This window comes from Rana temporaria, chromosome 5 (genome assembly GCF_905171775.1).
Source record: "Rana temporaria chromosome 5, aRanTem1.1, whole genome shotgun sequence".
NCBI classification, from domain to species: Eukaryota; Metazoa; Chordata; class Amphibia; order Anura; family Ranidae; genus Rana; species Rana temporaria.
The window spans coordinates 43,073,392-43,096,594 of NC_053493.1; the positions used below are offsets into that span (position 1 = coordinate 43,073,392).

At 46.0% G+C, this 23,203-nt stretch overlaps 2 protein-coding genes across 3 annotated transcripts in view; one reads left to right on the forward strand and one right to left on the reverse strand.

The window, feature by feature from the left end:
• Window positions 1–22,580, reverse strand: part of HACD1 (3-hydroxyacyl-CoA dehydratase 1) — a 98,566-nt gene extending 75,986 nt beyond the window's left edge. The window contains exon 1 of one of the 2 annotated variants that reach the window (XM_040352471.1): window positions 22,415–22,580. In XM_040352471.1, coding sequence (XP_040208405.1) covers window positions 22,415–22,530 — 116 coding nt within the window. In that variant the 5' untranslated portion in view covers window positions 22,531–22,580. The remainder of the gene's footprint in view (window positions 1–22,414) is intronic. The other variant, XM_040352470.1, reaches the window with a different exon arrangement.
• LOC120939981 (mitochondrial fission 1 protein-like) lies at window positions 15,842–16,382 on the forward strand. The gene has a single exon (XM_040352472.1). It carries the CDS (start codon window positions 15,908–15,910, stop codon window positions 16,361–16,363), a length of 456 nt encoding a protein of 151 aa, XP_040208406.1. The 5' UTR covers window positions 15,842–15,907; the 3' UTR covers window positions 16,364–16,382.
• Window positions 22,581–23,203: the final 623 nt, after the last annotated feature.

The window sequence follows — 23,203 nt, forward strand, 5'->3', positions numbered from 1 at the left end:
GAGCTGGATTATTGTGAATTATTTACATAGTTCAATGTGAAGGATAACTATCTGCTGATAAACCAGAGGGAACTGAAATTGAAGGTGCCCATGTGGCGCAGACACATGACCAAGCAATATAATGCACACCAATTTCTATCAACCAAGGAAAGGAGGAAACTATGGTGGAGAATACAGAGACCATTAGGACCCCCAAAGGTTCCACTGGAAATTGCCCAAATTCCTTTTCCCAGTAGTTGCCCAGCAGCCGGGCACATGATCAAAGTCACTGTTTGGCTCAATAATAAGGTTAGGGGTGTACTTTTTGGCATTTTTATTTTTGGGGTAACTTGGATAGGGTTGGGGGATTTCAGTGGGATACTCCAAAAATAACTATGTACAGAACAAGGTGAGGACAACAAATTTCCTTCTGTAGAACTGAAGAAAAAGTCATTGCATAAGTAGACTGTGGACTTTGTGGCTTTGCAGTAGAAGCAGTTAAAAGCACAAAAGCTTCTTTCTTTGAGCAATCAGAGCAGAGTCCCTTCACAAATAACTAGATTGAGCTCTTCAGGACACCAGATGATGTCCTCTTTACACAAACTCACAGATGACTCTCTAGCACCAGAGGGGTGGCAGCAGCCCAAAAAGTCTCCTTTCTCCTATAATACCAGACTAGATCTTCAGACACCCCCTCAGTCAGCTCTCTGTAACTTCAGCATCTAGGCCAGGGCTCAAGTCCTGCGGGAACGCGTGGGAACGGAGTTCCTGCACTTTTTTCACAGCAGGAACGCAGTTCCCTTTGCAGGACTAGAGCAGCCGAGCTGCCCGAGCCAATCCTTCACTAAGCGGCGATGCCCAGCTCGAGTCACTGTCAGGGGCAGGCGAACCTTAGTAATCCTTTGTTACTGGCCGCTTCCTGTAAATGGATTCATTGGGTAGTGTGCGGGTATTCCGTCACTTCCTTGATGCCGCAATGTCTCCTGGGAGCTTTTGTCATTGTTCCCAGGAGACATTTCGGAGGTCTGCCGCGAGTTATCACGGGATTTGAGTGGAATGGATCTTGGGTGGGAGTTCCCACACTTTTTCCCCCAGGACTTGACCCCTGATCTAGGCCCCTCAGCTAGCTCAGCTGAGGCCTCACAAACAGCAAGCACATGGCAGGGTTGCCCAGAGGGCAGCAAGCCCACCAGGCTAGACTTGCCCTTTCCAGGACAAGACTCAGAAGCTCAGAGTATTTATACAGACTGGGTGCCCACGTGTCCCAGATTGCCCGGGACTGTCCCGCAATTGACATGTCTGTCCCTGGTCCCGGGCACCTTCATTCTGGGACAATACAATGTCCCGGAATGAAATAGAGGACACAGCCATCCCCTACTAACTAATAACTACATTTCTGGAACTGGTTGCTAGGGCCGGCGCTGTCTGGCATCTTGCACCCAGTGCTAGGGCCTGCACCTAGTGCAGTACTGCTGTCCCCACCCACCCCGGCACCTCCTCCTTCTCCAGCACCCAGTGGCAAGCAGCAGGGACTGGAGTTATCTTCACTCTCCAGATAGTGACGCCGCTCCTTATCTTCTACGCAAGTGGCTCATGCAGAGGGAGTGACAGCAGCACTGCATCTGGTGGCAGGCTATGGGTGGCAAGCGGCACTGCATCTGGTGGCAAGTGGCACATTCACCTGACAAATGACCCGCCGCCAAATTCCCCATCAACCCCGAAGACTACATTTCCCCCACCCCCCTCATCTTTTTTGGGGAAGGTGAGAGAGGGGGGTGTCCCTGAAAGACAGTTTGGAAATGTGGTCACCCTACTTCAGGGTCACCCTCCCTGAGATTGGGGAGTAAACACTGAACAGACCTAACTAATCACATGCAGCTGCACTGATTACAGTGAGCTAGAAGTAAATTAGCCTAACTCAAACATTGCAGCCACAATGATTACAATTAGACAAGCTATGTTTACTTAACAACAAAAATGCAGCTTCACTGAACACAGAGAGCAAACACTAAATCTAACTGATCCTAGAACCTTTCTAGGAGGGTCCAAAAAACACTAAAAACAACAAGAGAGCCAGGCGCATGGATGTGTCCAAGAAAGCTTGTAATGAAGGAAAAAAATGTTCTCTGGCTGCTGCTCCCAAACTCAAAAGACCAAATGAGAGAAGTAAAAATATCAACACACGGAGCGCAGTTCTAGTAGAATAATGAAAAATGTGTTGAATAAGTTTAAAAGTAACAAACTTTAATTGTAAATGTCGAGGGGGATTGGGGAGTTGGGACTTTAAATGAAGCCATGACTGGGTAGAGTCATGCGCCTCCATCCCTGTGATATTGACAATGGGAGCAAAATTGCAAAACAGCAAGGTTGCAAAACAAAAAAGGGGGTGGGACTTTATATGAAGCTCGTGGTGACAAAATGAATAGAATGGTGGAATAGTAAACCATTTATTGATACAATTAAGGGTGGACCCCTTAATTGTATCATTCGACCAATTGTATCATTTGACCAATGTTTATAACCATGTAACTACTAGTTATTATCAGGTTAGAAATTGGCACCATGTGATTGGTGCATTTCTCTGTATGTATAACTAATGTGTGTAAACATGTTTTTTATGTATTAACTGCTTGTCCACTGCTTGAAGCTCGAAACTTCAAAATGCTGGAGGAGAAAAAGTTGATTATTTTCTATGGAGAATCTCCACTCCAAGTCCCTTGAAGCGCAAAAAAGTTCTGGAGCTTTCTGTGTAGTTTGAATCGGCAGATTTGAGTGTTTTTGTCATGTTTTTACTCCCAAAGAAATCAATAGAAACGGGTCATTTGCACGTTTTGCTACGCGTTTGTGCGCGATTTTCTGCTTATTGTAAAACCTCAAATTGCTATAATATATGAATAAATAAATGTAAACTAAATTCACAAATAACTAAAAATCATCATAAATAAATAAAATGATTAATATGTAATAATACATAAATAAATTATAATTAACCCCTAACCTTAAAAAATATGAACTAAATTAATAATAATAATAATTTATTTTGTGTTAGGGTTAAGGTGTTTAGTTATTTATTATTAGTATTACATTTTTTTAAGGGTTAGGGGTTAAGGTTGGGGGTTAATTATTTATTTACTATTACTTATTCCGCGTACACACGATCAGAATTTCGGACAACAAATGTTCGATGGGAGCTTGTTGTCAGAAATTCCGACCGTGTGTAGGCTCCATTGGACATTTGCTGTCGGAATTTCCGACAACAAAAATTTGAGAGCTGGTTCTCAAATTTTCCGACAACAAGTTTTGTTGTCAAAAATTTTGATCGTGTGTACACAATTCTGACACACCAAATTCAACGCATGCTCGGAATCAAGCAGAAGAGCTGCACTGGCTATTGAACTTAATTTTTCTCGGCTCGTCGTACGTGTTGTACATCACCGCGTTCTTGACATTCGGAATTTTCAACATGTGTGTGTATGCAACACAAGTTTGAGCCAACATCCGTCGGAAATTTTTTTTTATGGTTTTGTTGTCAGAATGTCCGATCGTGTGTATGCTGCATTCGTTTTCAATTGAATTGATTTAATATTTATTTATGATTATATTTATTTGTGCATTTATTTTACATTTATTTATTCATTTATTATTTGTATTATTATTATTATTATTATTATTATTAATATTATTATTATTATTATTATTATTAGAAGTAGTAGTAGTAGTAATAGTGGTAATAGAGGGTAATAGTAGTATAAAACCCTAACTCTAACAAAAATAAATAAATAGCCCTATGTCTGGAAGCTAGTTCAGCTAATACCAATTCTCATACAGCTAATGCAAATTCTTCTGCAGCTAATGCTAATTCTTCTGCAGCTAATGCTAATTCTTCTGCAGCCAATGCTAATTCTTCTGCAGCTAATGCTAATTCTTCTGCAGCTAATGCTAATTCTTCTGCAGCTAATGCTAATTCTTCTGCAGCTAATGCTAATTCTTCTGCAGCTAATGCTAATTCTTCTGCAGCCAATGCTCATGCATGTGTACCAGCACACTGACAAGCTCAGGCTAATATACAGTGCGCACTAAGGCGCCTCATGACCACCTCATTGTCTTACCATGTATGACCCTGGCTAACCTTGACTATGTCCCTGACTGTGGCAGTCACCTGCTATCAAGCTACTGGCACCCGTGCTTCTTTGAGCCTTGTATTTCCGTCACCACAATGCCAAAACACAGAAAAAAACACGCAAATTGCACATAAAAATCACACATAAATACGCACAAAAAAAATTGCTAGGCTCAGGTGTGAATGCAGCCTAACCCCAGCCCAGCCATCAGAACCCTGCTGGACAAAATAAGCTACAACCCCTTCAGAGGCAAGAACTTTACTCTCACCCAGGTGGGTATCCCACTTCCCCAAGGAGGAAGCGCTTGGACCACATTGCGAGAGTGCAGGGTTCAGGGGTGCACTACGTGCAGAGTTTGGGGGTGCGCTACACACAGAGTGCAGAGTTCAGCCTTCTTCCACAGCTGCTTACCTCTGCTTCCCCCACCCACATCTCACTTTCACCCCTTGCATAAGCGTGCACACAGGGTGTGCCAGATGTGCCTGGGCACACCCTAATTGTAAAGAAATAATAACAAATAAAATAATAAAAATTAAAATTACTGACACTCTCCACTGTCCTACTGACAACAATATCTGCCCTATTGACACCGTGCCCTGCTCTAATGACAACGTCAGTATATATACACATACACACGCATATGTGTTTGCACTTTGGGGTGCACACCCTAATGCAATAGGCTGTGCACACCTCTTGTCAGCTCTGACCTCTGCATGCAACCCTCCTCTTCCACTGCCCCCATCCCCCCCCTCCTTAAAAGTTCCACCATCTTCCACATGTCTTATTTGTGTTGCTGTATTAAACTGAAGCACCCAGCCGGCTCTTGCTCCTCCCCACACTCTGTAGGTTGCCTTGCCTCTCTCACTTGCATGGAGACCCACTTTAATGGGGGTATCGACATCCACCCAGCACCCCAGGGCACCTGCATCTCCCTTGTCCCCATCCTGCACTCAGTAGGAGCCATTAAGGAGATCAGATCTGTGGCAAGCAAGCTATCATTGGTACAGTGGCGGTTCGTCCATAGAGGGCGCTGGGGCGCCGCCCCCTCTGGCTCTCGTCCGCCACTGAGTCTAATAACATACATTAATGCATTGCATGAATGTATGTTATTGTTGCCAGCTGCCGCTGGTCTATTCAGAGATGGCCGGAACTTGAGCGCCAGCCACCTGAATAACGGCAGCTGGTTGGCTGTGCGGAAGTGCCTATCAGAGACAGCGGCTCTGATAGGCTTTCTGAGTACAGCCCTCGGCTCCCGGATGTCTTATCCTCGGAACGTACGGGGGGTGCGTTCCTTGGATAAGACTGACGGCCGTCTCAGCCAATCAGGTTCCCCGATTCTGGTTATCGGTAACCTGATTGGCTGAAGCGTCACCAAGGCGGGAGAAAACATCGAGGGACATGGAAGGAATAAGGTAAGTGCATTTTACAGGGCACAACGGCGACAATGGGCACAGAGGCGACAATGGGAACAGTGGCATCAATGGGCACAGTGGTGACAAAGGGCACAGTGGCATCAATGGGCACAGTGGCAACAATTAAAGGGCACAGTGACATGCACAGTGGCAACAATGGGCACAGTGGCGACAATTAACGGGCACAGTGGTGACAATTGGCACAGTGGCGACAATTGGCACAGTGGCGACAATTGAGAGGCACAGTGGCTGCGTTTGATGGCATGGCATAGTGGTGACAATTGATGGCACAGTGGCTGTGTTTCATGGCATGGCACAGTGGCTGTGTTTCATGGCATGGCACAGTGACTGCGTTTGATGGCATGGCACAGTGACTGCGTTTGATGGCATGGCACAGTGATGCGAATTGATGGCATAGTGACTGCATTTGATGGCATGGCACAGTGGTTCTAATTGATGGCACAGTGGCTGCCTTTGATGGCATGGCACAGTGGTGACAATTGATGGCACAGTGGCTGCGTTTGATGGCATGGCACAGTGGTGACAATTGATGGCACAGTGGCTGCGTTTGATGGCATTCTTTTTTTTTTTTCGTTTGCGCCCCCCAAAATTTTTGAGCACCAGCTGCCACTGCATTGGTAAACACTGAAGCCGGATTTCTGTGTTTACAAGTGATAGTCGTGAGCAGAGGGCCTGAGCCAAAGGTGGTGCAACTGAGTTCCACCAAGTTCCAGCTGAAAACAAGCCCTGCTATCTTATTTTCTTAGGGTCACACCGAAATTTACCAGCAAGTTTAAAAAACCTCATTGTGTAATAAACAGTTTGGGTTTTAGAAGTCTCCTCCAAATGGTCCAATTCAAAACCAGTTGTTGCATGGGGTCACCTTTTTGCCGACCAAGTTGCTTATGACCAGTCTTGTTGAGTCAAATTATTAGTCCATCGACATTGTAAAACGCAGCTGCTTCACTGATGTATTGGCAAATCTGTCTTGAAGTAACACATTTTATCAGAGATAGGATCATAGAATAGGTTCACACTGGTGACAGCAAGTTGTGTTTAGGTTTTGAAAGTGTTCCAAAGTTCACTGTGTACAATGTGTAATGTGACACGCAGCAATGACAAAAAAAACTTCTCCTCCGATCTGCCATCTACAAGACTGTTAAGAAATTAGGACAATTTGTATCACCATAAGCTGGTCTTATACCAGTAGAATTTCTTTCAAAAAAGTTAAAAAAGATGATTTGACAATCAATTTCAATTAGAGCAAGTGAAAAAAAATCAAAGGACAAGGACTTGAAATTATTGCCAAATCTAACGGGAACTAACGAAATTCTACTGCTGCGTACACACGATCATTTTTCGGCATAAAAAAAAACGAAGTTTTTCGGCATGTAGAAAAAAACAACGTTTTTCCAACTTCATCATTAAAACGACGTTGCCCACACACCATCGTTTTTTAAAAATGCTCTAGCAAAGCGCGGTGACGTACAACATGTACAACGGCACTATAAAGGGGAAGTTCCATGCGGATGACGCCACCCTTGGGGCTGCTTTAGCTGATTCCGTGTTAGTAAAAGACGATTCGCGCTTTTCAGTCTGTTACAGTGTGATGAATGTGCTTACTCCATTATGAACAGTAGTTTTACCAGACTACTCATAACTTGCTTCTGGGCATGCGCGGGTTTTTAACGTTGTTTTAGCCCACACACAATCATTTTTTACAACCCGAAAAACGACATTGTTTAAAACGTCGTTAAAAAATGCAGCATGCTCGGAAAAAAAATTGTCGTTTTTCAGAAGCCGAAAAATGATGTGAAGCCCACACACGATCATTTTAAATCACATTTTTTTAAAACTACGTTTTTTTAATGCCGAAAAATGATCATGTGTACGCGGCATCACTGTTAAATTGGCTCCCAGCTGAGAAAAACCTTAACTAGTCCTATTTGTCAAATCTTTTTATTTAAGAAAGTGAAAGTCAGCGTTAGAGAAAACTTGTGGCAGCTGGCATATAAGGTCAATATATAAACCTCCAGAATGCTGAGCTCAAATGTGTGTAACACTGTATCAAAATAATTCATCTGATCAATATGTATTAGTAAGTGATAAATTGTCTAGATGATTTTCAATCAACAAATATAAAGATCCAATAAGTGATCATGTGAACCAACACTAAAAGTGAAAAAGAAAAAGAAGAGTCCTCTGTATAATATTCCCAATGTATGAAGCAATAAAGTTCTGTTTGTATATAATCTTTCCAATATGCTAGACAATAAAGTTCTTTATGTGTAAAAATAATGGTGTCTCGTTCCTTAAATCCCACCACCTAAGGGATATGCACATGGGCGTCCGCAGAACTTTTTTCAGGGGGGGGGGCATAATTTTAGGGTCACCCATGCAATATAAAAAGATGTACATTCTCTAGGCTATATTTATATGGGCATGGTATGCCTGGCCTGAGTAATTTCCAATACAAAGTGACGCTGAATTATCTCTTATAGAACACATATATCTTTCCAGTGGAAAGATATATGTGTTCTATAAGAGATAATTTAGCTTCACTTTGTACTTTGTAATGGTGGCAATCAGCAACTCTCTGCCCATTGCCACTGCCACCCGCCTCACAGCCTGTCAAGTCTCACTCTCCGGGCCCCAGCTTCTGAGTGGGGAGCGGAGGAAGATCACTCCGCCAGGGAAGGCAAGGAGATAAGCAGGCAGGCGGCTGTCAGAGACTTGAGCCAAGGCAGAAGAACATGTGAGCGGAGCTGAATGGGCATGCATCCGAAACTGAAGATATATTCCCTCCGCTCCGACCAGCACATGAACATCAGAAAGGGGCACAGATAATGGAAAAAAATACACCCCCCTAAGCTAGTAGGAGCGGGGGGTGTAATTCAGATTTTTTTTTTTTTATTCTGCACTGACTGTCTTTGAAATTGCCCCATCCCCTGTTCAAATTCAATCCGGGGACAAAACCGGGGACAGACTTGGTCCAGGGACAGTGTCCTCAATCCGGGGACTTTCCCCAGAAACTGGGGATGTCTGGTCACCCTATCCTCAGACCATCCAGAAAGGCTAAATCTGTATCTGTGAAGTTGTTTAAACCTTAAAGCGGTGGTTCCCCCTTAAAAACAACTTTTTTTTATTCCACTGCCCCCCCACATTACAATCGAATTAAGGCTCTTATTATTTTTTTCCTGCTGTACATACCTGGGTACAGCATATTCACTCGTGCATCCGGGTTGCGAGTCCCGCGGGACTGGGCGTTCCTCACATGCTGTTGATTGACGTTTTGCCCAAAAACGAGCTCTCCCCTGTCGCGTAAGCCGCGTCACAGTTGGCGAAAGGAGCCGAACGGCGAGTCGGCGCTATACTGCGCATGCGCATCGCCGTTCGGCTCCTTTCGCCAATCGTGACGTGGCTTACGCGACGGGGGGAGAGCTCGTTTTTGGGCAAAACGTCAATCAACAGCATGTGAGGAACGCCCACTCCCGCGGGACTCGCAACCCGGATGCACGGGTGAATATGCTGTACCCAGGTATGTACAGCAGGAAAAAAATAATAAGAGCCGTAATTCGATTGTAATGTGGGGGGGCAGTGGAATAAAAAAAAGTTGTTTTTAAGGGGGAACCACCGCTTTAATACCATAAATAATAACATATCAGATTTTTTTACTCCAGGAGAAATGCTTTACTAATGTATTACAATTTAACTAAACCCATTCAATTTTAGTCGACTTACATGTACTGCAGATTTAATTGACTAAATACGACTAAAACTAAAACAATTGCAGATGACTAAAATGGGATTAAAACTAAAATGGCATTTTAGTCAAAAGATTAAGGCCGGGTTCACACCTATGCAAATTGGTTGCAGCTTAAACCGCAACCAATTTGCATAACATTAAAAAAAAATTGTTTTCAATGAGGCTGGTTCACATATGTGCGATGCATTCGCACTGCGCATTGCCGAAAAAACGTGTGCGTTTTCTAGGCATTGCGGTGCGGCTCAGGTGCGAATTCAGGACCATTATCTTCTATGGGCACGCATCTGATTCACAGATGTGTTAATTTCTCTTCAGGATTTCTCTCATTCACCTCAATACACTTCCCCCCTCCCCTCTCCCAGGTCTCCAAATTTCGCAGCTAAAACAGAGATGATCTGCTGAACAGTTCTCTTATCTCTCTGCAAAAGATAAGAGAGCTGAAATTCACATCGCACAAGTGTGAATCCGGCCTTAGATTTAAACTAAATCGAAATTTGCTGCCAAAATTAACACTAGGAACCACAGCACACGGCAGTGTCTCAGGTATTACAGACAGTGGCAAGTGCCATGGGCGCCATATGAAGGGGGCGCTGTTGGGTGGCTGGGCAGGAAGGCACTTACCAGGGTCTGAGGGTCTCTTCTTCCCTCCTGGCTCCTGTGCATAGGCAGGAACTCCTTTTCAGCACCTTTGCTAATGGACAATGGTAGCTTTGAAAGTGGGACTATTTCTCATTTTGCTGTCTTACTCTTGTGAGTGCAGTCACTGGTTAGCAGGCAGATGGCCGCATTTTCCGATGCTACCTCTATAGTTCCGACTACAGCATCGCTGACAGCTGAATATCACTCCGCCTCCTGCTGTCAGAGATGCTGTAGCCAAGACTATAGCAGTGGCATCAGCCGAATTAACCCCATTGTTTTTATGCTCAGTGGGAGGGACGAGGGACATCTGTACTGCCAGTGCCTTATGATCAGTGCCGGCCCAAGACATTGTGCTGCCTGGGACCAAGAATGAAATGCTGCCCCGCCCCCCAAAAAAAATCACGCCCACCCACCAAAAGGACCCCACATTCATTATTTTATATCATGATAACTAAAGGGGACCCGTCATGGCTCTATACATGTATAAAGGAGTATAAAGAGGACCTGTCATGGCTCTATACATGTATAAAGGAGTATAAAGAGGACCTGTCATGGCTCTATACATGTATAAAGGAGTATAAAGAGGACCTGTCATGGCTCTATACATGTATAAAGGAGTATAAAGAGGACCTGTCATGGCTCTATACATGTATAGGAGTATAAAGAGGACCTGTCATGGCTCTATACATGTATAAAGGAGTATAAAGAGGACCTGACTTGGCTCTATACATGTATAAAGGAGTAAAAAGAGGACCTGTCATGGCTCTATTCATGTATAAAGGAGTATAAAGAGGACCTGTCATGGCTCTATACATGTATAAAGGAGTATAAAGAGGACCTGTGATGGCTCTATACATGTATAAAGGAGTATAAAAGGACCTGTCAGGGCTCTATACATGTGTATAGGAGTGTAAAAGGACATGTCATGGCTCTATACATGTATATAGAAATGTTCTGCCCGCCCGCTCCTGTCACCACTAACAGCAGCGGCGCCGGGCTCCTCACAGGCAGTGGCGCCTGCCCGCTCACTTGCTGACTGCTCCCCCCCTCTGCGAGTGTCCTCACAGGCAGCCCGGCACCGTGCTCCTCACATGCAGCGGAGCGGGCGGAACGGGCTGGCTGGCGGGCGTCAGTATGCTGCCCCCTAAAAGTGCCGCCTGGTACCCATGGTACCACCCGGTCCCATTGTAGGGCCGGCCCTGCTTATGATCCTCTGATCATGATGCCACTGATCCGCTTGATATAGCTGCAGGCAGTTTTTTCATGCTTTCCCCTCTCCCTCCTTACCTTCACACAACAGCTGGGGGGGGGGGGGTTGCACAGCAAAAATGATACCCCCTGTTGCATTTGTTGGACCGTACCACCAACGAATGCAACCCATTCAAGTGTATAGGGCTGTGCCGCAGCATTGTAGCATAGTAATGTGGGCTTTTCAGGGTTAAAACAGGTGAAAAAAATATCGCCATCACCACAGATTACTTTTGTTTACAACTGAAAAACTGACTTGAATAAACTCCCAAATGTATGTGACAAGAAAGAAAAGGAATCCCATATCTGATCAATAGTGAAGAAATGTGCACCATGGCTGGCAGTGACTGGTGTAAGCGGCTGAGTGTCCCCCACACAGAATGTGTCAGCAAATGATGATATAATCACTTACATAACAAAGCTGAAACGTGATCGGGTCACTAGCCGGCAGTCCATGGAGCCAACACTCTTTGTAATCATACAGGATTAATAGTAAAGAATAGTGTCTCTGTTGTTTTTAGCAACCAATCAGATCCTTCCTTTCATTCCCTACTCTAAAAATAAAATAAAAAAATTGATGTAATCTGGTTGCTCTTGGTGACAAAGATACATTTTCTTTATTTTTGATAAATAAGCACCATGGCTGTGGCAGTTTGGTCACAGGCAGGGAGGAGGCAGAAGGGACAGTCCTTTATTTATAAATAGGGAAGCTGGTGTCTATGGGTGCCATCATAGAAATGCCTGGGGGGGGGGGGGGGGGGGGTACATAACATCTTGGCCATTGCAACTAATCATCTTCTCATTTTTATCCAATAAACTGTATAGATAATATAAAAACAGTATCAGTATCAGTGAAAGTTAACATTATCTCTGATAGACCTAGACCCCAAGCCTAATGGCAACAACATTTTGAAAGTGTTTTTTGTCTCGTTTGTGACGTTTTTCCTCATTTCCTGTTTCAATAAAAACATTGGGGCAGATCCACATAGAAATAGATGGGCGCAGCGTATGTGAGATACGCTACGCCGCTGTAACTTACTTTTGGCCGGTTCGAATCCCCAAAGAATTTGCGCCGTAAGTTACGGTGGCGTAGTCTATCTCTGGCGGCGGAATTCAAATCGGCGATTAGAGGGCGTGTTTCATTTAAATGAAGCGCGTCCCCGCGCCGAATGAACTGCGCATGCTCTGTTTCAAAATTTCCCGCCGTGCATTGCGCTAAATGACGTCGCAAAGACGTAATTTTTTTAACTTAGACGTGAATTACGTCCATCCCGAATTAACGGACGACTTACGCAAAAAAAAAAATCTAAATAAACGTGGGAACGACGGCCATACTTAACATGGCAGGTCTAACTATACGCAACAAAATACCAGCTTTAACTATACGCTGGAAAAAGCCGACTAGAGACGCCGGAAAAAAATGCGCCGGCCGCTCGAACATTCGTGGATCATCGGAAATAGCTAATTTGCATACCCGACGCGGAAAACGATGTAAACCCCACCCAGCGGACGCCGAAGTATTGCATCTTAGATCCGAGGACGTACTCCTGTCGTATCTAACCCAGATGCCATCGTATCTTGGTTTGAGGATTCAAACCAAAGATACGACGCGGGTAATTTGAAAGTACGCCGGCGTATCAGTAGATACGCCGCCGTACTCGCTCTGTGGATCTGCCCCATTGTCCCCAACACAGAAAGAGAGGGGGCATTTTTCCAACTGGAACACAATGGCAATAAAAGCACATTTAGGGTTCTAGCCTTCTCTCACAAGTAGTGAGGGAGGGCTAGAACCCTCCATTAGATGTTTACTGCTCCCTTTTCCCTCACTTTTGCAGAAATGCACTAGTTCTAGATCTAGATCTAGTTCACATCTGTAAGTTTTGAGCTGGTGCGTTTTTTGGAAAGGGTCAGGGACTTTTTCCCACAGCAGATTATGTTTTGTGTGTTATATACTACAATGGACCCACACCAAAAATGCAAGTGATGCATTTTTTATGCGTTTTTCATTTTTGTTTTGTTTTTGGCCAAAGGGAAAGTAGGATGTTCATGGAGTATGGCTTTACACTCTGTGGTATTCAAGTTTCATCAAAGTATGGAACCTTTATGTGTCCAAAGTCGCATTAGGGTTAGGGTTAAGGGCTAACAAAGGGTTAAGGGCTAAGGTTAGGGTAAGAGTTAGGGTTAGCGCTAATGATTACCGCTAACCCCAACAATTACCGCTAACCCTAAGCCTAATGATTACTGCTAACCTTAATTCTAACCCTAACCCTAACTCTAACCCAACTCCAACTCTAACTCTAACCCTAACCCTAACTCTAACCCAACTCCAACTCCAACTCTAACTCTAACCCTAACTCCAACTCTAACCCTAACTCTAACTAAATTTTAACTCTACCCCTAACTTTAACCCTAACCTAATTCAAACTCTGCCCCTAACTCTACCCCTAACCCTAACCTAACTCTAACACTACCCTAACTCTAACCCTAACCTAATTCTAACTCTACCCCTACCTCTACCCCTAACTCTAAGGCCGGGTACTAACGAGCAAACATGTACGATTTAAACCGGTCCGTCGGACCGTTTTCACCGTACATGCCTTGCAGAGGGCTTCTGTACGATGGCTGTACTAACCATCGTACAGAAGTCCGCGCATAAACAATACGCGGGGCGTGTCCGCGTCGTCGCCGCGACGATGACGCGGCGACGTGGGCGGGCCTGCCATTTAAAGGCTTCCACGCATGCGTCGAAGTCATTCGACGCATGCGAGGGACGGCGGGCGCTCGGACATGTACGGTAGGTCTGTACTGACGACCGTACATGCCTGAGCGGGCAGGATTCCAGCGGACGGTTTTAAAACACGTCCAGGAATATTTGTCTGCTGGGAAAAGGCCCGGCGGGCAAATGTTTGCTGGAATTCGGCCCGCTCGCGCCTACACACGACCGAACATGTATGCTGAAACTGGTCCGCGGACCAGTTTCAGCATACATGTTTGGTCGTGTGTACGGGGCCTAACCCTAACCTAATTCTAACTCTACCCCTACCTCTACCCCTAACGCTAACCCTAACTCTAACGCTAAACCTAACTCTAACTCTACCCATAACCTAATTCTAAAGCCTCGTACACACGATCAGTCCATCCGATGAGAACGGACCGCCTACACACCATCGGTTAAAAAAACGATCGTGTCAGAACGCGGTGACGTAAAACACAACGATGTGCTGAAAAAAAACGAAGTTCAATGCTTCCAAGCATGCGTCGACTTGATTCTGAGCATGCGTAAATTTTTAACCGATGGTTGTGCCTACAAAAGATCGTTTTTTTCCCATCGGTTAGGAATCCATCGGATTAAATTTAAAGCAAGTTGGCTTTTTTTTAACCGATGGTTAAATAACCTATGGAGCCCACACACGATCGGTTTTGACCGATGAAAACGGTCCATCAGACCGTTGTCCTCTGTTTAACCTATCGTGTGTACGAGGCCTAACTCTACCCCTAACTCCCCTAACTCTAACCCTAAGGCCGGGTACACACGGACAAACATGTATGGTGAAAGCGGTCCGTCGGACCGTTTTCACCATACATGTCTGCCAGAGGGCTTCTGTACGATGGTTGTACACACCATCGTACAGAAGTCCGCGCGTAAACAATACGCGGGGCGTGTCCGCGGTGTCGCCGCGTCGATGACGCGGTGTCGCCGCGACAATGACGCGGCGACGTGGGCGGCCCGCCTTTAAAATGCTTCCACGCATGCGTCGAAGTCATTCGACGCATGCGAGGGACGGCGGGCGCCTGGACATGTACGGTAGGTCTGTACTGACGACCGTACATGTCCGAGCGGGCTGAATTCCAGCGGGCTGTTTTAAAACAAGTCCAGGAATATTTGTCTGCTGGGAAAAGGCCCGGCGGGCAAATGTTTGCTGGAATTCGGCCCGCTCGCGCCCACACACGACCAAACATGTCTGCTGAAACTGGCCTGCGGGCCAGTTTCAGCAGACATGTTTGCTCGTGAGTATGGGGCTTAACTCTAATTCTAACCCTAAGGCCTAGTACACACGAGAGGATTTATCCGCGGATACGGTCCACCGGACCGTTTCCGCGGATAAATCCTCTCGAGGATTTGCGAGGATTTTGATCCGATGGAGTGTACTCACCATCGGATCGAAATCCGCGCCAAAATCCCATCGCGATGACGTGTCGCGCCGTCGCCGCGATGATGACGCGGCGACGTGCGCGGCGTTGTCATATAAGGAATTCCACGCATGCGTCGAATCATTACGACGCATGCGGGGGATTTATTCGGACGGATTGATCCGGTGAGTCTGTACAGACCAGCGGATCAATCAAGCGGATAGATTTGAAAGCATGTCTTCAAATTTTTATCCGCTTGAAAATCCATCCCAGGGAATAAAAATCCGCGGAAACAGATCCGCCGGATTGTACACACCAGGAGATCTATCCGCTGGAGCCGGTCAGCGGATCAATTCCAGCGGATGGACATGCGACTTTGGACAGATAAAGGTTCCTGCACTACTTTGATGCAACTTTAATAAAACATGAGTGCCAGAAAGTGTAAAGTTGCAACCAAGTCACACTCCATAAACAGAACTGTTATACTTTCCAGCCCAAAAAACCTGCAAAGCACAAAACACGTTAAAAAATGCAAACCGGACGCTGGAGAGTGCAAGAGGGACCTAGAGGTACGAGGGAAGGGTGTGCCTGACACTCCGCTTCCTGTCGGGATGGAGGCCGTGCTCAATGACCTGGTGGCTGTGGAGGATCTGGTGAGATTTGAGAAGAAGTACTTGGCTGAGCTGACTTCGGGATCGCTGAGTAAGGGGACCCAGTTCGAGTACGCTTGGTGTCTGATTCGCATCAAGTACTCCGCCGACATTCAGAAAGGGGTGGGGCTTCTAGAAGATCTTTTGCCAAAGGCAAATAAAGATGAACAGCGGGATTATCTCTTCTACCTGTTTTTAGCCCATCACAGGTTAAAGGAATATGAGAAGGCTCTGAAGTACGTCCGCACACTTCTTCACAAAGAACCCAAAAACACCCAGGCCCAGGAGCTGGAGAAGGTCATTGAGAAGAAGATGCAGAAAGAGGGGCTCGTCGGCATGGCCATTGTCGGCGGAATGGCGATCGGAGTGGCGGGACTTGCCGGCCTGATCGGTCTGGCCATCGCCAAATCTAAATAAAAACATGTTGCTAGCCAAAAAAAAATGCAAACCGTGACAGAAAAACACATCAATTGCAACACACATAGGCGTGAACCCCTGCCTAAACATCCAACTCTTGGGCCCCGTACACACGACCGGATCGATCCGCTGGGATTGATCCGCGGATCAGTTCCAGCAGATAGATCCGGTCGTGTGTACGGCCTAGCGGACATTTTCAGGCGGATAAAAATCCAGCCGACGGATAAAAATTTCTTAGCATGCTAAGAAATCTATCCGCTGGAATCCAGTCCGCCGGACTTATCTGGTCGTCTGTACAGACTCACCGGATAAGTCCGTCCGATCCCATCCCTCGCATGCATCGTAATGATTCGACGCATGCGTGGAAGTATTTACCTTCCAGGGTCGCGCACGTCGCCGCGTCATCGTCGCGGCGACGGCGCGGCCACGTCACCGCGGATGTATTCCGCGGGGATTTTGATCTGATGGTGTGTACAGCCATCAGATTAAAATCCGCCAGAGGATTTATCCGCTGGAAACGGTCCGGCGGACCGTTACCAGCGGAAATCCTCTCCTCGTGTGTACAAGGCCTTATAACTCTGGCTGCAGCTAACATTTCCAAAAAGTTGTGAAATATTCTGGCACTTCTTCAAATAGATGGCTGCTGGTTATGTTTCATAATTCTTTATGGTATATCTAAACCCAGTAGCACAAATGTACTATATTGCAACTTACCAGTCCTTAGATGTAATAAGCGCTTTCGTTTTCTTAGTTTAGTTTAGAGGCGTCTTTACCCTATTTTCACCCGAACAACACTCGCTTGTGGTACTTTATAGAGCACTATTGTTACCCTGGGAGAGGAAGTGTGTTAGGACTACAAAAAAACACTTTGGGGCAGATCCACAGAGATCTGCACCGGCGCAGCGTATGGGAGATACGCTACGCCGCTGTAACTTACTTTTTTAAACTTCGAATCCACAAAGAATTCGCGCCGTAAGTTACGGCGGCGTAGTCTATCTCTCGCGGCATAAGGGCGCCTAATTCAAATCGGCGAGTAGGGGGCGTGTTTCATTTAAATGAAGCGCGTCCCTGCGCCGAATGAACTGTGCATGCGCCGTCCCTAAATTTCCTGCCGTGCATTGCGCTAAATGACGTCGCAAGGACGTCATATTTTTTAACATAGACGTGAATTACGTCCATCCCGATTCACGGACGACATACGCAAAAAAAAAATTCAAAATAAACGCGGGAACGACGGCCATACTTAACATGGCAAGTCTAACTATACGCCGCAAAACACCAGCTTTAACTATACGCCGGAAAAAGCCGACTACAGACGATGTAAGAGGATGCAACGGCCGCGCGTACGTTCGTGGATCGTCGGAAATAGCTAATTTGCATACTCGACGCAGAAAACAACGAGAACTACACCCAGCGAACGCCGAAGTATTGCATCTAAGATCCGAAGCCATACGCCTGTCGGATCTAACCCAGATGCCGTCGTATCTTAGTTTGAGGATTCAAACCAAAGATACGACGCGGGTAATTTGAAAGTACGCCGGCGTATCAGTAGATATGCCGGCTTACTCGCTCTGTGGATCTGCCTTTGTGCCCTTTCCTTGTCTCCATAACTTGGGGAGAGGTGTTCTGTAGTTCACAGAGAGAACTGGGAACTATACTTACTGATAAAAGCAAGGAGCTAATGGCTCCCGCTGCTGAGTAAGCCAATGAGGAGAGAGAGGCCGCTGCTCTCATTTACATTGCTGGATTAAGATGGGGGTTCAGGTAAGTATAAAGCAGTTTTCAGTAGCTATAAAGTGTTGTGTTCATCTTTCAGTCCGTTAAAGTGATTCTAAAGGCAGAAGGTTTTTATGCTTTAAAGTGGAGTTCCACCCACAAAATTAACTTTACATTAATCAACTGGAAAAAGCATCAGGAAAAACATTAGAATTTTTTATTTCATTTTTTACATACTTGTTAAGGGCTGTTGCTATGGGGTCTCTTGTAATCTGCCCCCTTCCTCTCCATGGCGCCTGACGTCACTTCCCTGTGTTCGCTAGTACTCCTGGGAGATGTGTGTCACATTTCATTGGAGTCACTGGGCAGCGCCAAGGGCTAGAATCATGGGATTTGATAGGCTTATCATGGTTGCCATCACAACAGGGCGGGCACTTCCGACAATGACGCCCTTGGTGATGGCAATGTCAGAAGTGTTCGGCGCTGCGAGCCGTACATACTGCGCATGCGCTAGAACAGGCGGTGCATGCTGGTCGTTCAGCTGCACTGAAACCTGAAAGATAGCGCTTGTGGGCTTCACATGCCCACAAGCAAAATGGAACATGCCAGAGATAGAAGAATATAATATATCCGATGATCGAAAATCGTCAATCGAGCGGCGATCGATCCACAATACATGAGTGTTTTAAATAATAGTGTTCTTAAAATGATATTTATCCTAAAAAAATTAAATTGATTTAGTAGGAACTCCGCTTTAAGGTAAAAATAAAACCTTCTGGGTACAGCCCCCATATGGGAGCTACTTTACCTGCCAAAGGATTTGTAATTTTGTGCATCTAGTTCTGAGATTCACACAGGACAGCCCTGTCTGGTAGGGCAGGAGATCTAACTTTTTATCAGCTGCTATTCAGTAACACTTAGGCTGCATTCACACGTACCGCGATTTGCCGCAACAAATTGCAGCGTTTTGTACCGCTATTTGCCGCGACAAAACGCGTAGTTTTTTCACCTTGATTTCGCTGGAGGGGTGATTTAAAATTGTCGGCTATGCCGAACGCCGAAGCCGCCTGAAAAAAAGGGTCAGGGACTTGTTTTGAGCTTCAGGCGTACGGCGTTTCGGCGTTCGACGTGGAGATGTGAACCATCTCCATAGAGAACAATGTTAAATCACCCCTCCAGCGTATTTTAGGCTGCAATAGCGTCGGGCTTCAGGCGTTAAAACGCCTAGGTGTGAATGGAGCCTTAGGCCCTGTACACACGATCAGTCCAAACTGATGAAAACGGTCTGAAGGACCGTTGTCATCGGTTAACCAATGAAGCTGACTGATGGTCTGATGTGACTACACACCATCAGTTCAAAAAACTATCGAGTCCAACGCGGTGACGTAAAACAAAATGACGCGCAGAGAAAAATGAAGTTCAATGCTTCCAAGCATGCGTCGACTTGATTCTGAGCATGCGCGGGTTTGGAACCGATGCTTTTGCGTACTAACCATCGGTTTTGACCGATCGGTTAGGCGTCCATCGGTTGAATTTTAAAGCAAGTTCTCTGTTTTTGGACCCAAGGACAACTGACCGATGGGGCCTACCAGGGATGGACTGGCCATTGGGACTACAGGGAGTTTCCCGGTGGGCCGATGGCTCAGTGGGCCGGCTTCAGTGACAGCGGACCGCCGCCCCCCTCCTCTCCCTCTGTGCAGCGCTCACCTGGGGGGGACAGAGAAGCAGGGGGAGGACCAGAGGAGCAGGGGGGGACAGAGAAGCAGGGGGGGACAGAGAAGCATGGGGGAGGGGACAGACAGCTGACTCAACAGCTATGGCCTGGGAGTTTCTCACTTCTGCCTAATCTTGTCCCATAAGGGGGGGCACCAAACTGATTCTTTGCCCCGGGTGAAATAATGTCTAGCTTCCCCACTGGTACTGCATATAAGAGCACCAGTACCAGCCGTTCTACTCTAATAAAGCAGAATGGCTAGTGGCTAGTGAAGGTGGAGAGGGGGTGCGGGTGGGGGGGGGGGGGTGCGGGAGTTGTCCGGCCGCCATGGGAGAGACCTGTCAAAGTGGGCCAGTCTGGATGAAGTCCAGGGCCAAATTTCTGTCCCAGTCCAGCCCCGGGGCCTACACACGGTCGGTTTGGACCGATGAAACTGAACTTCAGTCCGTTTTCATCGGTTTGGTCTGATCGTGTGTACAGGGCCTAACAGGTCCTGTCCCTCCCTCAGACTGTCATTGGACAATGAGAGGAGAAGCAGCAGACAAATGAGCTCACCTTTCTGTCACTCTGCTCTCTCCTCCTATCAGCATGTCTACTGTTAGTACATAAGCCCAGAAGCACAAATGATTGTGTCTCCCCTCTTTCAGTATGAGCTCTGCTGTACAGGGACTGCAAGAGGCTAAAACCTCAGACACGTACACTGCTTGCATTTTAAAACATACATTAAATTATGTATTAACCACTTGAGACCCGCGCTATTGACAAAAGACATCAACAGCGCGGCTCTCAGGTGCCAACTGGACGTCTTTGGACGTCATTTGAAGTGCATTACCCGCGCGCACCTCTGGGGGGCGTGCAGTGGGTAAACACCGTCCCGGCGCATCGCTGGGAAGCTGATGCGTGAACCTGGCGGCCGCGATGTCCGCCGGGTACACGCGATCGTCGGGTACACAGCAGGGACGTGGAGCTCTGTGTGTAAACACAGAGCTCCACGTGCTGTCAGAGGAGAGGAGACTGATCTGTGTCCCTTGTACATAGGGACACAGCATCGGTCACCTCCCCCAGTCACCCCCCTCCCCCCACACAGTTAGAACACACCTAGGATACACATTTAACCCCTTCCTCACCCCCTAGTGTTAACCCCTTCACTGCCAGTCACATTTATACAGTAATTAGTGCATTTTTATAGCACTGATCGCTGTATTAATGTGAATGGTCCCAAATTTGTGTCAAAAGTGTCCGATACGTCCGTCGCAATATCGCAGTCCCAACAAAAATCGCAGATCGCCGCCATTACTAGTAAAAAAAAAAAAATCATAATTCTGTCCCCTATTTTGTAGGCGCTATAACTTTTGCGCAAACCAGTCTTTTTTTTTTTTTTTTACAAAAGTACGTCGAAAAATACGTATCGGCCTTAACTCAGAAAAAAAATAGCTGAATTGGGATATTTATTATAGCAACAAGTAAAAAATATATATATATTTTTTTAAATTGTCGCTCTTTTTTTGTTTATAGCGCAAAAAATAAAAACCGCAGAGGTGATCAAATACCACCAAAAGAAAGCTCTATTTGTGGGGAAAAAAGGACGTCAATTTTGTTTGGGAGCCACGTCGCACGACCGCGCAAATTGTCAGTTAAAGCGACGCAGTGCCGGAAGCTGAAATTTCGCCTGGGCACGAAGGGGGTTTATGTGCCCAGTAGGCAAGTGGTTAAAAGAAAGCAAATAATTCCGGTGGGCTTTATGCACTAAATATAACGCAAAAGCTATCGCCGTCTCCCTTATTTCAGCCGTACTGCGCTGTGAACGTACAGCTATGTTGAGGGCTACATGCTTGTGTTACTGTAAAATGTGCCGAGGGAAGCACTTTCCCCGCCCCCCTGGCTTCTTATGCTATACTTAACCACACAGACCGGCAGTAGGGTGACGCAGCTGCTGTAATGAACCGTATTAGGCAATGCAACTCGCATGAGCACACAACGAATTGCTGTTCATTCACCATTCCTCGGCTACCTTTCCCATTCTCAAGGAATTCCCTTAATCAACTAAACTTCTAAAAATGAAAACCACCTAGAAGACCTAGAAGACGGGTAGCGGCTGTCACAGTTTGTGTTAAATGTTCTTTTTTTTTTTATTATCACACCTTTGTAACGCAAAACATATTTCCCCAAAACCAGCAACACAATTCCACAAAATATAAAAAAAAAAATTGGGAAAGTTCCAAATTTTTTTTATCAAGTTGAATCTAAATAAACGAAATATGTCGTTTTTTGCGACTTTTAGTGTCACTTTTTTTTTTTTATTGTCAAAATTGTAATTGTTTTTTTAACATTTCCATTTAACATTATATCACATATCAAAAACAGTGTAATAGTGTAAACATCATTATCTATATCCTATACTCCCCCCTCCCCCAAAAAAGAAGAAAAAAAAAAAAAGGGAGGCTGCCCCCCCCCCCCCCCACATAGCGTCACTTAAATGATTGACAGGATATTAAAAATTTAATTTGCAACACTATAAAATAAAAATCAGATGTGTAGAATGCATTATAATCAGACAGAAGGGAAAAGATTTTGTACAGGTGTTATATCGTATCGCGAAATGTGCAAAACGCGGTACATACCCTGCGGTCATGGCGATGTTGTAAAAAGTGAGCCATACCGTGGCCACCGCGCCGATCTGCTTTTTTTTGACGGTTTCCTTCTCCTCCACGGACCCATCGTCCTCACTTGGTGCCATGGCTTCACAGGCAGAAGCTGCAGGGTCAGGCTGAAGTTTGAGGCACAGCTGACAGCTGGAGATGACAAATCTCGCATACGGTGGCATATGGCTCCTCCAATAATAGAGCACAAGGGAGGAGCCACCCAAGAGCTTTGTCTTGTCCGGTCTGGAATAACAGCAGAGACCAGTTTGGCCAATTTAATTATGAATGTAAAGCTGTCCGGCGCAAGCCCGCCTAATTCAAATGGGGCGTGTACCATTTAAATTAGGCGCGTTCCCGCGCCGAACGTTCTGCGCATGCTCCGTTAGGAAATTTCCCGCCGTGCTTTGGGCGAAATTACGGCGCCCCAACGTGTTTTTTGAACGGCGACGTGCGTTACGTCCTTTCGTATTCCCGGACGTCTTACGCAAAAAAAAATTTTTAATTCGACGCGGGAACGACGGCCATACTTTAACATGGCTGGTCTAAATCTAAGCCATGAAATAGCAGGCTTAAGTTTGCGACGGGAAAAACCGACTAGCGACGAAGTAAGATACTCCGACGTACTTTTTCTGTGAATCTGGCCCTAAAGGCTTCGGGGTAGATCCACGTACAACGGCGCATTATTGCGCCGGGCGTAGCGTATCTAAGATACACTACGCCGCTGTAACTTACCTTTTTTTTTTTCGAATCCTCAACAAATTTGCACCG

Bases quoted from the DNA above. Each gene is read 5' to 3' on its own strand.
- LOC120939981 (XM_040352472.1), top strand. From the start codon at position 15,908: ATGGAGGCCGTGCTCAATGACCTGGTGGCTGTGGAGGATCTGGTGAGA.